The sequence below is a fragment of the Hyaena hyaena genome, unplaced genomic scaffold (genome assembly GCF_003009895.1).
Source record: "Hyaena hyaena isolate Hyena2069 unplaced genomic scaffold, ASM300989v1 scaffold_530, whole genome shotgun sequence".
Classification (NCBI taxonomy): Eukaryota; Metazoa; Chordata; class Mammalia; order Carnivora; family Hyaenidae; genus Hyaena; species Hyaena hyaena.
The window spans coordinates 414,329-428,226 of NW_024081163.1; the positions used below are offsets into that span (position 1 = coordinate 414,329).

General features: G+C 40.6%; 1 protein-coding gene across 1 annotated transcript in view; it reads right to left on the bottom strand.

Moving 5' to 3' along the window:
* The window catches only part of NLN (neurolysin), a 103,317-nt gene that overhangs the window by 23,035 nt on the left and 66,384 nt on the right, over positions 1-13,898 (bottom strand). Inside the window, exons 7-9 of the mRNA XM_039255535.1 lie at positions 7,159-7,294; positions 5,829-6,195; positions 1,712-1,913 (exon numbers count right to left, since the gene is read on the bottom strand). Of these exons, the coding sequence (XP_039111466.1) occupies positions 1,712-1,913; positions 5,829-6,195; positions 7,159-7,294 (705 nt within the window). The remainder of the gene's footprint in view (positions 1-1,711; positions 1,914-5,828; positions 6,196-7,158; positions 7,295-13,898) is intronic.

Sequence of the window (13,898 nt, forward strand, 5' to 3'; positions counted from 1 at the left end):
CTGTAAAGTATTTTACCCACTTTTTAATTTCCAGGACTCTTTAATGGGATCCACTGTGTAAGTCAAAGCAAGACTGCTTTTTTGTTTATAGGTTTCCCAAGAGATGGTCACCATTTTGGAAAATCACCAGTGGTGCTATAGATCAATATGGAATGTCTCTGTTCCCCCTACTCATGTTAAATCCTAACCTCCAACATGATGGTAGGAAACAAGGTGTTTGAGAGGTACTTCAGTCATGAAGGTAGAGCCTTCATTAGTGGGATTAGTGTCCTTACAAGAGAGATGCCAGGGAGCTCCCCTGCCCCCTCTACCATGTGAAGACATAGTGAGAAGACACCGTTTCTGAACCAGGAAGCAGGTTCTCCTCACTAGATAGCAAATCTGCCAGCACCCTGATCTTGGACTTTTAGTGTGTGGAGCTGACTGAGAAATAAATTTCTACTGCTTGTAAGACACCTAGCCTATTCTGGTATAGTAACCTGAACCAAGACATTTGGCAATATCATTCTAGGACTTGAGATGACAACACAAACCACATTTATCAGTCTGTAGTTTTTGCTACTGGATTTTATTCCTAATGAATACTTCATTATGTCTTACTACATAGCCATGTCCAGGCATCACTATTTGGAAAACATAAAAATGTCTTTCTTTTACATTCAGGGAGGACATATCAATTTAAAAAATTATTTGTATGGAGAAAGGCTGTTAGGGAAAAAAGAGTAAAATCCAAATAAAGTGCTGAGTGTAGTTAGGAGTACTGTAGCAATATTGGCTTCTTGGTTGTGACAAATGTATTATAGTAACATCAGATATTAACAGTAGAGAAGACAAGGTGAGGGATACCTGGGCAATTTTTGTCCTATCTTTGCAATTTTTCTGTAAATCTGAAATTATTCTAACAAAAAGTTTCTTATTAAAAAGTTTACCTGTAGAGATGCACAGAGATTTCAAATTTGGAAAACTGTTTCTCCATTTCTGTTAATATCAGTTTTCTAAACTGTTAGGTTGAACTACTAACTTGATGTTTTCATATGTCAAATAACAGTTAAATATGAACAAGTTCATATGGTTTATCCTAGAATAGTGTGGGCCTAGTTTACTGAACTGTTTTACAAAGCTGAGAAAAAAAAATGTACTTTTCATTTTCAGAAATAAAGAGAAATGCGCTGCAATCCACTGCACACACCCACACCCCCTTCTTGGCAAATTTTCCCTATAGTTATAGTAGATCATCTATGATTTTTATTTGAGGGTAGTAGTGGAGGGTGTTTCAACATAATTTTTTAATAAAAAAAGGAGTAGAGTCTGAGGCCATTGAAAAACCACTAAACTAAACAAAGTGTTAATAAGTGGAAGAGACAGATTACAGCACAGTTTATCTGTGAGGCTTACAACAAATTCCTATGCAGAAGAAAAGAATTAAAAGAACAAAAGAGAGTGTTTGTAACCCTTAATGATAAGTCTTCTATCTTTTTCCGTAGGGTGGTCTTCAGTGAAGCTCTTCGATCAGTGGATTAATCTTCTAGTAAAAATATGCCGTTAAAGAGGACACAATAAGAAAAATCTTAGGTTTTTACAGAAGGCCTATGAAATTCTTGAGCATGTTCAGCTTCTGAAAAAACATGTTAAGGGGAGGAACCTAAGAGCAGTACAAAAAATAAAAAGCCAGAAAAGCAACTGGTAGGTTTACTATAAAACAATCACTCACCTGTGCACAAATCTGATGCATGACATGACCAAATTCATGGAAGTAAGTCCGCACCTCATCATGCCTCAGGAGCGAGGGACGGCCAGCTATTGGCTGTGAGAAGTTCACCACAAGGGCAGCCACCGACATCATGCGGCTCCCATCAGGGAGGAGGCAGCCGGGCTGGAGACCAAAGCAGGCTGCGTGGTTGTACTTTCCTTCCCTGGGAACCAGAGGCATTGTTGGTGAGAAAGGAACACTCTTCTCTAGCAACAACACTGTTGTGACCTCTCTCGGTCGTGAAGCCTTACTTGATACCAGAGGACACTCAGGAACATGTAATCCACCCTTTAGAAAGTAGGTCAATATTTTATTAAAATGTACAAACTAAAACTAAGCAAATAAAAACCCCACTGTCACTTCACAGGAGCTATATTGCCAAGGTTTCTTTTGTTGAAAAATCTCAATGTAAGAATTAAGAATATACACCACACCTAGTATAGAGCTCAGTGTTTAATGGGTTCTTTTTTTCTTCTTTAGAGATGGTGTCACTAAACACTAACTTCTTTTGAAGTGAGCACTAGTTTTTTCTCAAAGTTAGAATTGATAAAAACCAAAAATCAGACAATAAGGTTTTTCCTTTTATTCAAGGAAGTAAGAAAAAGTATTCACAATTAAATGAGATTCTTTTATAAACTAGTCAGGACTTTTTGAAACAGAACGTTTTTAGTTAGCTTGGGAAAAAGCATAAATTTTACTATAAACTTGTCTATTCTTAGACAATGCGATATGAGTGATAGTCTCTCCAAAAGCTATGTGCAATTGCACTTTATTCTAGAAGTAGGTTTTCTTCTTTTTTTTTTTTTTTTTTTTTCTCAGAAGACTGATAGTACATTCAGGTTTGGGGTAGAACTTTTAGTTTGATTTGTTTTGATTTAGATAAACTTCTTTTTTGTGTTATTTTTACTTGGTGATTGTTAGTCTGGCTTCCCCCCCCCCCCCCCCCCCCCCGCTGATGCCATTCAAGCTAAAAAAAAAATTTCTAGCTTTCTATTATGAGGTATAAAGCTGGAAAGGGTGTTGTTCCTATACCTGTACAATAATATGCTGCATAATCTCCAAGTCACTTGCCTTGAATTCATCAGATACTGGAAGGCAATCAACTAACTATCTAAGACAGATGACTCTAAAGATAGAAGAAGTGAGGAAACACACACTTTTTCCACCTGGGGCAAATACTGCAAGTGCCAGTAGGAAAAATCTTTTAACAAATTGTTAGGGGCACCGGGCTGGCTCAGTCAGTTAAGCATCGACTCTCAGTTTCAGCTCAGGTTATATCTCGAGGTTTGTGAGTCTGAGACCCATATAGGGCTCAGCGCTGACAGCTCAGGGACTGTTTGGTTTTCTTTCTCTCTTGCTCACTTTCTGCTCCTCCCCTGCTTGCTCACTCTCTCTCAAAATAAACAAGCAAACAAAAATTTATGAAAACAAAAACAAAATTGTTAAAGGTCATGGTGGACCAGCAAAACAGGGAGCCACCGGGAGCCACCGGGACATATATGTATGGTTACACATGTATATCCATTTTCAGGGTCTTCTCCCTGGACACACACAAAAGGACAGGGGCAGGGGACAGACCTGAGAGAGCATCAGTCCTGATGCAGGCCTGGGAGAGGGAGCCTCCACCTCGATAAAAGAATGAAGCACTGCCTTACTTCTGGGAGGAACAAAGCATGTTGTCCTATCAGCACTGGGGAAAACCCACTGCCACTGGGAAAGAGAAGAGGGAAAACAAAACAAAACAACCCCTCTACCTCTGAAGGAAGGACAGGGACACAGCGTGGGCCCAGACCTACCACTGAGGGTGGGGCGGGGCCACTGAACAGGCTGGTCATCCCTGAGCAGGGACATGGGAAGGGAAGGCAGAGAGAGGAGGGGAGAGAACCTATGGACATGTATACCAGAAACCGTACAATGAATGTCATAACATTTTCAGCCAGCCAACCTTCTGGTTGTTTCATGGGCTAATTACTGTTGCTGGAAGAATTTTGTGTAGTTAGATGGAAATGTATAAAGAGACCTATAAATCTTATTTTTAACAGGAGAAAACTAAAGTAATCTGAAACATGTTTATTCTGTTGTATTCTCCTCCCAACCCCCTCCAAAGTTTTCTTAATTTGAGAGTAATATCAGTGCTACTGTGCTAGAGAGACAAGGGTTGAGATATTTGGAGAATTTTTAAAGTCTTAGAATAGCTTAAAATCAAATACTTTCTATCAATTTGAAAATTAGTGGCATTGAGGGATTTTTAATCTTTCCTTTTAAAAACTAAACTTGATTCATTTAATTTTAAGGGATTCTTTATTCTGAGGTTTGCCTTTTCATATACTGTTCATAAAATGATGTGGATTTAAAAGAATTTTCTTTCCTCATCAGGCATCTTATATTGGAACCATCAGAATACTTTTGTTTTTGTTTTGAGAATGTCAGTATTCAGTGAAAAAAAAAACCCTGAAGTGTGATTTAAAAAAAAGTAACTGGGCTTTCTTAAACTTATTCAAAATATCCCCTTTTGAGTCACAAAACAAATTACTCTATGTCACTTTTATGGAGTGACAGGAAGGTGACAGGGGATGAATATTAAGTAGGTCACTACTTTCACAAGAGGTCAGCTTCTGATCCCCATACCGGTGCTGGTAGGAATGGCCAGATCTCAGAATAAGAAAGAAATCAGTGATATGTTGGCAGGGAGGCAGCAGGATGGGGTAGCAAGAACTGCTATCTTTGACCCTGGAAGTGGAATTGGGGGATGGTTATAGAAGACTACAACATTGAAAGATCTCCCCTAAAAGAATTCTTGGCTTAAAATTGTATGCTGACACTCTTCAATTAAAAATAGACTCATCCACATTTGACAAGGGCTTATTTTTAGACCATAACAAAAGTGAAAGTAAGTCCATAAAACATTGGGATAAGACACAACTGTCCATTGTCTGAATGGCATAGTTAACCAGCCTCCTTCCCAGTAGCAACCCAAAGTCACCTAAAGTCTGTGGATTAAAAACTTGTCTGTGCTACTAAGCTAGGGGATATTGTAATTTCCTTTGGCCTATTTAGTAAGATGAATTGGTAATTGGTTAACAGGCTGGCTTTGATTCAGAAAGTAGCCTAGAGGGGTGCCTGGGTGGCTCAATTAGTTAAGGATCTGACTTTGGCTCAGGCCATGATCTTGCGGTTTGTAGGTTTGAGCACCGCATAGTGTTCTGTGCTGACAGTTAGCTCAGAGCCTGGAGCCTACTTCGGATTTTGTGTCTCCCTCTCTCTGCCCCTCCCCTGATCATGATCAACCTCTCTCACTCTCTCAAAAATAAACAAACATTAAAAAAATGTTAAGAAAACAGAGAAAGCAGCCTAGAGAGAAAGTGATTCAAATCCTTTCATTTCCGATCAAACAGAGTCCATAGTTTCAGAGACAGCATTATTTTGAATTCTTATCATTGGCTGAATACCTAGCCTGGGTGATATGCATATATAGCCAATGCACAGAACAATGGTATAAAGGGATCACCAGCCCCATACTACAGAGGAGGAGATGGAGTCTCAAAGAGGTTAAGTCATTTAAGCATCCCAACTCAGTCTGAATGACTACAAAGATTGTGATGTTCTTACTGTATTGTGCTGCCTCTCAGCCAGACTCAGGGAAGTGGCCATAGACTGAAGAGTACTGGCAGACAGATTATCTGAATAAAAAATATTTTGGGGGCCAATTTAAAATTAAGTAAGTGCAGTACACAAACTAGATGATGATAACGATGATGATAGCTGCAAACATTTATTAAGCAATTGCTATATGCTGGGTAGTCTTCCAATTAATGCTTTGCATGTAATTAATCATGTTATCTTTCCAGCCCTACAAAGCAGGTAGTATTAATATTCCTGTTTTATCGGACCTATAATATAGGTAAAGAAACTGAGGCACAGACATTAAGTTGCCTAGTAAGTGTCGGAGCCAGACACTCTGGCTTCACAGCCTGTATCTCTACTCCCGTTACTGAGAACCACACAAGAGAATTCTGGAAGACCAGAGTCTTAACCTGGGTAGGAATTGAATTTCTAAGGTCCCTTCCTTCCTCAGTACCTTGGATAGAGGTCCAAGTAGAACTGTCCCAATACTTCTCCTGTGGCTTTATCCTTCACAGTGTAAAGTGTAACACTTGTATTCCACACATGAGCATCTGCCACTTGTTCAAATGAAAGCCCCAGCAACTCCTGGTAGATGTTCAGCAAGCCTTCAGTGACAACTTCAATTGGGAAGTATTCCTTGAGGATCTCTTGATCTATGGAGTACTTGAGTTCTTCCGTCTGAGTCATGTAGTAATGGAGATCCCAGGCATTGATTTTACCATCATATTCAAAACCTCTCTCTTCACATTCCTTTTTCTTCAAATTCAAAATAAACTCTCGCTCTGCCTCACCCAAGGGTTTTAATTTCTGGCTTAAATCATCTGTGAGGGAAGCGGGAAAAGTCAGTGATTTATTGCTTTTGGGAGCAAGCACATTCATACATATAACGGTGTTTCAGCATGGTGCTTCCTGCTTTGGAGGACTTGATACAGATAATTGGGAGCAAGGAAGGGCGGAAGGAAAGAGGGAGGGAGGGAAGGAAAGCAGGCTCTATTATGATAGCACTGCTGTTCTTTTCAGGGTAATTTATTTCCGTGGCTCCCTGCCCTCCCATTTTTTTAGCACCAGCCAAACCAGGCCACAGCTTCCTCACACCATCAACAAAGCTCAAGTTTATCTCAGAGAACTCTGACTCCAGAATGTTATAATTCAGGAGACAAAACAATAGTGCAAATACCTCATGTACATGATTATTCTTCAATGAGATTAGGCTCCTCAAAAAACCAGGGGAAATAAATCAGATGTGACCTGCGATCACTATTAGTAAAATCTACTCATTGCCTTTAACAGCCATGGGTTTATCACTAATTCCTTCCTATGAAGAATGTCTATTTGGACACAGCAATTCCACTTTTTAGATGGATACCACAATATATATACTGTGGTTAATTCTGACTATTTCACTTTCCCCTTAATTTAATTTAAAATTCACATATTCCCATCTGCGTTACCCTCCTGCTGCCTGTATTCACATACTCTCTCACAGGCTTAATCACATAGTATCAGAATATCAGATAATAACAGAATTATATTGCTTTGTATACTCTGTGAGTGTCCTTCTTTCTCCTTATAGAGCTCCTCAGGATCTTGTCTTCATCTCACACTCTGGGGCTCCCTCCTAAATTGCCATGTCCCAAACAGAGCCAAACACACGTTTACCTTATATACGTGAAAATCGTAAAGGATAAATACATAATAAGAGCATACACTGTTAGTCAAATACAGTGAAACAATCAAAGACAAAGAAAAATGAAAATACACAACAGATTAAGAAAAGACCCAACCTAGAAAGGCTGTTACATGGCTTGTACTCTTTGCAGTGTTCATTTCAAGCACAAAGTCAGCATGTGTGCTATAGCCGAGGAGTTTGGCTACCTTGGCCCGTAGTGGGAGTAGCTGCTGCAGAATTATGGTGTTTTCCTAGTAATAAACAACAACAAAAACAAACATTAATAATTTACTGGATCCAAAGAACTAAAAGGGGGTTATTACCTGTATTTTGGGGTTGGTAAACTGTCAAATACTTTTAGACCATCTCAACCTTCTAATACATTACTCCATTTCAATGTTACAGCATTTTTAAAAATTCATGATCCAGGGGTGCCTGGGTGCTCAGTTAGTTAAGTGTCCAACTTCAGCTCAGGTCATGATCTCACGGTTCATGAGTTCTAACCCCGTGTCGGGCTCTGTGCTGACAGTTTAGAGCTTGAAGCCTGCTTCGGATTCTGTGTCTCCCTCTCTCCTTTTGTCTTTCCCCTGCTTGTGTTCTTGCTCTTAAAAATAAACAAACATTAGGGGTGCCTGGGTGGCTCAGTCAGTTAAGCATCTGACTTCGGCTCAGGTCATGATCTAACGATCTGTGGGTTCAAGCCCCGCGTCAGGCTGTGTGCTGACAACTAGCTCAGAGCCTGGAGCCTGTTTCAGATTCTGTGTCTCCCTCTCTCTCTGACCTTCCCCTGCTCGTGCTGTCTCTCAAAAATAAATAAAAAAAGAAATAAATTAATAAACATTAAAAAAATTCATGATCCAATTTTATTTCTGAAATAATTGCCTTTTTTTTAAAGTTTTTTTTTTTTTAATGTTTTATTTATTTCTAGGAGAGAGAGAGAGAGAGAGAGAGAGAGAGACAGCGTGAGCAGGGGAGGGTCAGGGAGAGAGAGAGTCACAGACTGAAACAGGCTCCAGGCTCTGAGCTGACAGTCAGCACAGAGCCCGACGCGGGGCCCGAACCCATGAACCGCGAGATCATGACCTAAGCGAAAGTCGGACGCTTAACCGACTAAGCCACCCAGGCGCCCCTGAAATAATTGACTTTTTAAGCCTCAGGGGATTCCTATGAGGTCTTAATCAAATATTAGGTACTGTAAACTTAAGAGTTAAAATGTATTGGGAAACCTGGGTAGCTTGGTAGGTTAAGTGTCTGACTTCGGCTCAGGTCATGATCTCACGGTTCATGAGTTTGAACCCCTCATTGGCTCTGCGTTGACAGCTCACAGCCTGGAGCCTGTTTGGATTTTGTGTTTCCTACTTTCTCTGCCCCTCCACTGCTCACATTCTGTCTCTCTCTCAAAAATAAACAAACATGGGGAGCCTGGGTGGCTCAGTTGCTTGAGCGTCCGACTTCAGCTCAGGTCATGATCTCATGGTTCGTGGGTTCGAGCCCTGCGTCAGGCTCTGTGCTGACAGCTAGCTCAGAGCCTGGAGCCTGCTTCTGATTCTGTGTCTCCCTCTCTCAGAAATAAATAAACCATTAAAAAAAGACCCCAAAATAAACAAACATTAAAAAAATGTTAAAACGTATTAAAATGTATTGTTAATGACTACAGTGATTCCACATTTAACTTCATTGACAAGACTGTAACAAATATATATATGTGAAGTTTTTTTGGTGGTTAAATATATATATATATATTCATATATACAAATTTGTCACTTTAACTTCACATATAATATGGCTTCATTATAAAAAAACAGAAAATAGTATTAATGAGGATGTGAAGAATTTGGAACCTTTGTGTATTACTGATGTGAATGTAAAAAGTATAGCTGGTATGGAAAACAGAATTGCAATTCCTCAAAAAATTAAACACATAATTACCATATGATCCAGCAATTCCACTTGTGGGTATACATCCCAAAGAGTGGAAGCAAGAACTCAAACAGATATTTGTATACCTGTATTCACTACAACATTATATGAATATTAGCCAAGTGGTGAAAGCATCCCAAATGTCCATCAATGGATGGATGGATAAAGAAAATGGCTTGGTGGTTCAGTTGGTTGAGCATCTGACTTTGGTTCAGGTCATGAGCTCTTAGTTCATGAGTTTGAGCCCTGTGTCAGGCTCTGTGCTGACAGCTGAAGAGCCTAGAACCTCTTCAGATTCTGTGTGTGTGTCTCTCTGCCCCTCCAACCGCTTACACTGTCTCTATCTCCCACAAAAATAAACATTTAAAATAAAAAAAGAAAATGTAGTATATACATATAATGGAATATTATTCAATCTTAAAAACGAAATTTTGACACATGCTAAAACATGGATAAACCTTGAAGACATTATGTAAAGTAAATTGAGGCAGCACAAAATGATAAATATTCTACAATTTCACTTCCATGAGGTTTCTAGAGGACTCAAATTCATAGAGCCAGAAAGTAGAACAGTGGATGCCACAGGGAAGGGGAAGGAGGATAGGGAACTAGTGTTTAATGGGTACAGGATGTTAGCTGGGAAATATGACAAAGTCTGAAGATACATGTGGTGATGGTGGCATAACAACGTGAATGGACTTAATGCTATAGAACTCTCTTATAAATGCTTCAGGGATTTGTCTCAAATTATAACTGTTTTTTTGTTTCTGTATGTATTAAGAATACAAATAATAATATTGCTTTATTTATTTTAACAACAAAAGGAAGAGTAATCCCATGGAGAAAGCAACTAAATGTTGAGGCTAAAGAAAATTTACCCCCAATGATTAAATCAGCAAATTTATTTACAGACATGTTTCTAGGAAGATCACACACTGAGGTTAGTCTACCTGGGTTCATAATTAGGTTCCACCATTTATTAGTTATTTGGGCTTTTGGACCTTTGGAAAGTCCTTTAACCTTTCCAAACCTCATTTTTTCATCTGTAAGATGTGATAATAAAAGGAGCTAAGTCGCAGTGTGATAATGAAGATTCAAGTAAGAATATAGGTCAAGTGTACAGAAATGTGCCTGGTACAAGAGCAAACACTATATAATTATTTCTTATAATTATCATTATTTTAAAACTAGGATGGAGGGGCATCTGGGTTGCTTAGTCAGTTCAGCATTTGACTCTTGATTTTGGCTCAGATCATGATCCCAGAGTCGTGAAATCAAGCTCTGCATCGGGCTCTGTGCTGAGAAAAGAGCCTTGCTTAAGATTCTCTCTCTCTCTCTCCTCCTTTTTCTCTTTCCCTCTGCCCCCATCCCCTGCTCACACACTCTCTTTGTCTAAAATAATAATAAAAAAAAAAAGCACTAGCATGCAAATATGGACAAGAGAAACATGTAATATAATTCTTCAGGTTCTGAAATCAACTAGTTTGAGGAGGGGGGCAGGTGGGAAAAAGATAAAATTAACTAGTTTGAGGTTTTCTTCCATCTTTTTCAGTTTTCCTAGACTCCTCTGGACTGCCAATTTTCTCCAAATATCCACCCTCCCCCAGTCTTTCTTTTAGTAACAGCATTTCCTGAGGTTTTGTTGGACACATGGTACCCTGACTACCTTCCCTGCCCTTCCTTAAAACTGGTTGTGACCATGCGATATACAATGGGAAAAGGGACTGTAAATGAGGTGATGAGTCAAATTCCTGGGTCATCTCTTTATAGATGTTCATCTTGACAGCTGTAAAATGCAGACAATAATGACACAAAAGCCATAATACTAAGGATGGCAGAACTATCCCTCCCATTGTAGATCATTCATCTCTGTACTGTTAGTTGAAAGAGAAACAAACCTTTCCTTAGAAATTGTGTAAAACAGGGGCACTTGGATGGCTCAGTTGGTTGAGCGTCCAACTTTGGTTTGGGTCATGGTCTGGCAGTTTGGGAGTTCGAGCCCTCTGACAGACTCACTGTTGTTGGTGTGAAGCCTGGAGCCTGCTTTGAATCCTCTGTCCTCCTCTTTCTGCCCCTCCCCCACTCATGCTCTTTCTCTCAAAAAACAAATAAACCTAAAAAAATTGTGGTAAAACATATATAACATAAAATATGCCATTTTAACCATTTAAAAAGTATTTAAGATCTTTATTAACAGGTGCTTGCCCGCTGTTGATTTTTTGAAAAAAATCAAGTTGTAAACTTTGATTACAACATTAAAAATGAAGTTCTTCAAAATCTCAACTTGACTAGATAGGAAATAGCTTAAAATCCTTTAAAGGCATACTGAGAAAAATCAGGCTTAAAATATGTTGGTCAGTACTGAAAACAGACCTCGTTAGGTAAAAATAATAAAAAACCTATGCTGCATAAATAATACAGATTAGAAGTTCTAGTTATCTGCTCAATGGGCAAAAGGCAAGTACTTCAGGTGCTTCAGCTCCAAACCTCTGTTCATTATTTTTTTTTATATTTTATTTTATTTTTATTTTTTTTTAATGTATCTTTTTTTTTTAATGTTTTATTTATTTCTAGGAGAGAGAGAGAGACAGCATGAGCAGGGGAGGGTCAGAGAGAGAGGGAGTCACAGCCTGAAACAGGCTCCAGGCTCCGAGCTGGCAGTCAGCACAGAGCCCGACGCGGGGCTCGAACCCACGAACCGCGAGATCATGAGCTGAGCGAAAGTCGGACGCTTAACCGACTAAGCCACCCAGGCGCCCCATATATATTTTATTTTTTATATTTGAGAGAGAGACACAGAACAAGCAGGGCATGGGCAGAGAGACGGAGACAGAGTCTGAAGCAGGTTGAAGGCTTGGAGCTGTCAGCACAGAGCCCAATGCGGGAACCAAACTCATGAACTGCTAGATCATGACTTTAGCTGAATGCTTAACAGACTGAGCCACCCACACACCCCTTGTATATTTCTTATTGTTGGGATTTCATATTCACTTCTTGTTGAAGGACTAAACTGCACGATGGTAGAGAAGGTGACCCAGCATTTACTCAGCCAGCTGACTACTTCTCAGCCTGTAGATATGGCTACTTTTGTCTCTGTGCCATCTTGCGGTTTAGGGTTTTCTGGGCCTCTGTATGGGTCCCTGAAGTTGCATCAGCAGTGACCCTGATGTGGCTGCTGACATTGGGTCTCATCTTGGTTTTCCTTACTGTCTTCACTGCCATCCTCTCTAGGCTGTCTTTGGTGAGGAGGACCTCTGCAGAATTGTGGTCTGTAACCCCGTACATACTATCTCACTGATCTGCCTTGCTCTCCTTCACTCCTTGCCAGTGCCCTCCAGTACTTCTCCCTGCATGGGAGGGTTGGAAGACTGGTCACCGCCCCTGGCAGGTAGGAACCATGGCCTGCAGGACGGTGGGCATGGTGGAGCCTGACCTTCGGGAGCACTGTTCCAGCCCTCCTTCTCCTCCACCCCGCACTCCATTCTGGTACTTCTGTGGGTAACTGTAGGGAAGAGCCCCATGACAGAGAGCATTAGTAACAGTTAGCATCAGCTGTGTATTTACTGCCTTGTGCTGGGGCTCTACCAGCGCATCACATTTGCTGCCTCCATACTCTTTGGTCCTCCAACAACATCAAACTCCAATCTCTCCCTCTTCTACACTGTGCAGGTAGCTCTCTGTTATTCTATTGTTTTTTTTTAATGTTTATTTATTTTGAGAGGAGAGAGAGTGAGCACATGAGCTGGGGAGAAGGAGAGAGAATCTCAACGAGAGAGAATCCCAATGTGGGGCTCAATTCCACAACCATGAGGTCACGGTCTGAGTTGAAATCAAGAGTCAGATGCTTAACCCACTGAGCCACTCAGGCGCATCGACCCGGGGTTACTCTTTATGCCAGTCTGGAGCACAAACACATCTTCCTTGGTCTCATTCCTGTTGATGAAACCACAGTCGTTTCTTACATGGAGCCACTTGACTGTTTTGAAAATCTTCATAGTGATGACCTGTCTCTGATGACCATGGAGGTGAGGGGCTTGGGGTCTGCAGAGGAGAGGGCAGGTGAGGGCTGGGTCCCCCTCTCCCTGCTCATTGTGGCCATGATGGTACCTGGGCTGGCTGAGGCAGCTGCACCTCCTCCAGTATCGTGGGAACTGGCCAGCAGAGGCTGGGTTGCTCAGGGCTCTCTGCGGTTAGCTCTCTGCTCCCACTTCCACTGGAGCTCCCATTGTAACCATTTTTCAATGTACAATTCAGTAGCACAAACTGCATTCACGCTATTGTGCAACCATGGTATCTGTTTCCAAAACTTTTCCAACACTCCAAATGGAAACTTGGTAACTGTTAAATAGTAATTCTCCAGTGTCCTCAACCTCTGCCAACCACTAATCCTTTCTTGAGAGAAATAACTTTTAACTTATTTGAGTCACTATGCTTGTGGTTGGCTTTTTTACAGCTGCTTAACCTGTACCCTTATACTCACAGAGGGTGATATTAGGAATGGGTTCTGCTTTAAGAAACATGAAAAATGTATGGGGATGGAAGGTAAGGACAAAGACAGAGCAGGCTGGGAGGGTGACAATCCTCATATCCCATGGGTAACATTTGTTAAAGCTATTTCATGTCATTACTTGGAAGGCAGGGCAATTATTATGGAGTCTTAGCTCTAGGAGAACTGTTGGGGGAAACCTAATAGTGTTGGTAAATGTTTGTTGTTCTTTGTGGCTTTTAGAAAGACTACATAAGAGAGATGAACTCAAGTTCTCAAGTGAGAAATGATGAGTTTACAAAGATGGAAGAAAAAGACTTCCACCAGCAGAGGTTCTGTCTGTGGCCTACAATCTGGGCCTTTAGACGACTGGAAAAGCTGATTGCTCTGTACTCGGGAGAAAAGACTATCACTCAGTCTTTCTTTCACTCTCTGAATTGTAGAGATTA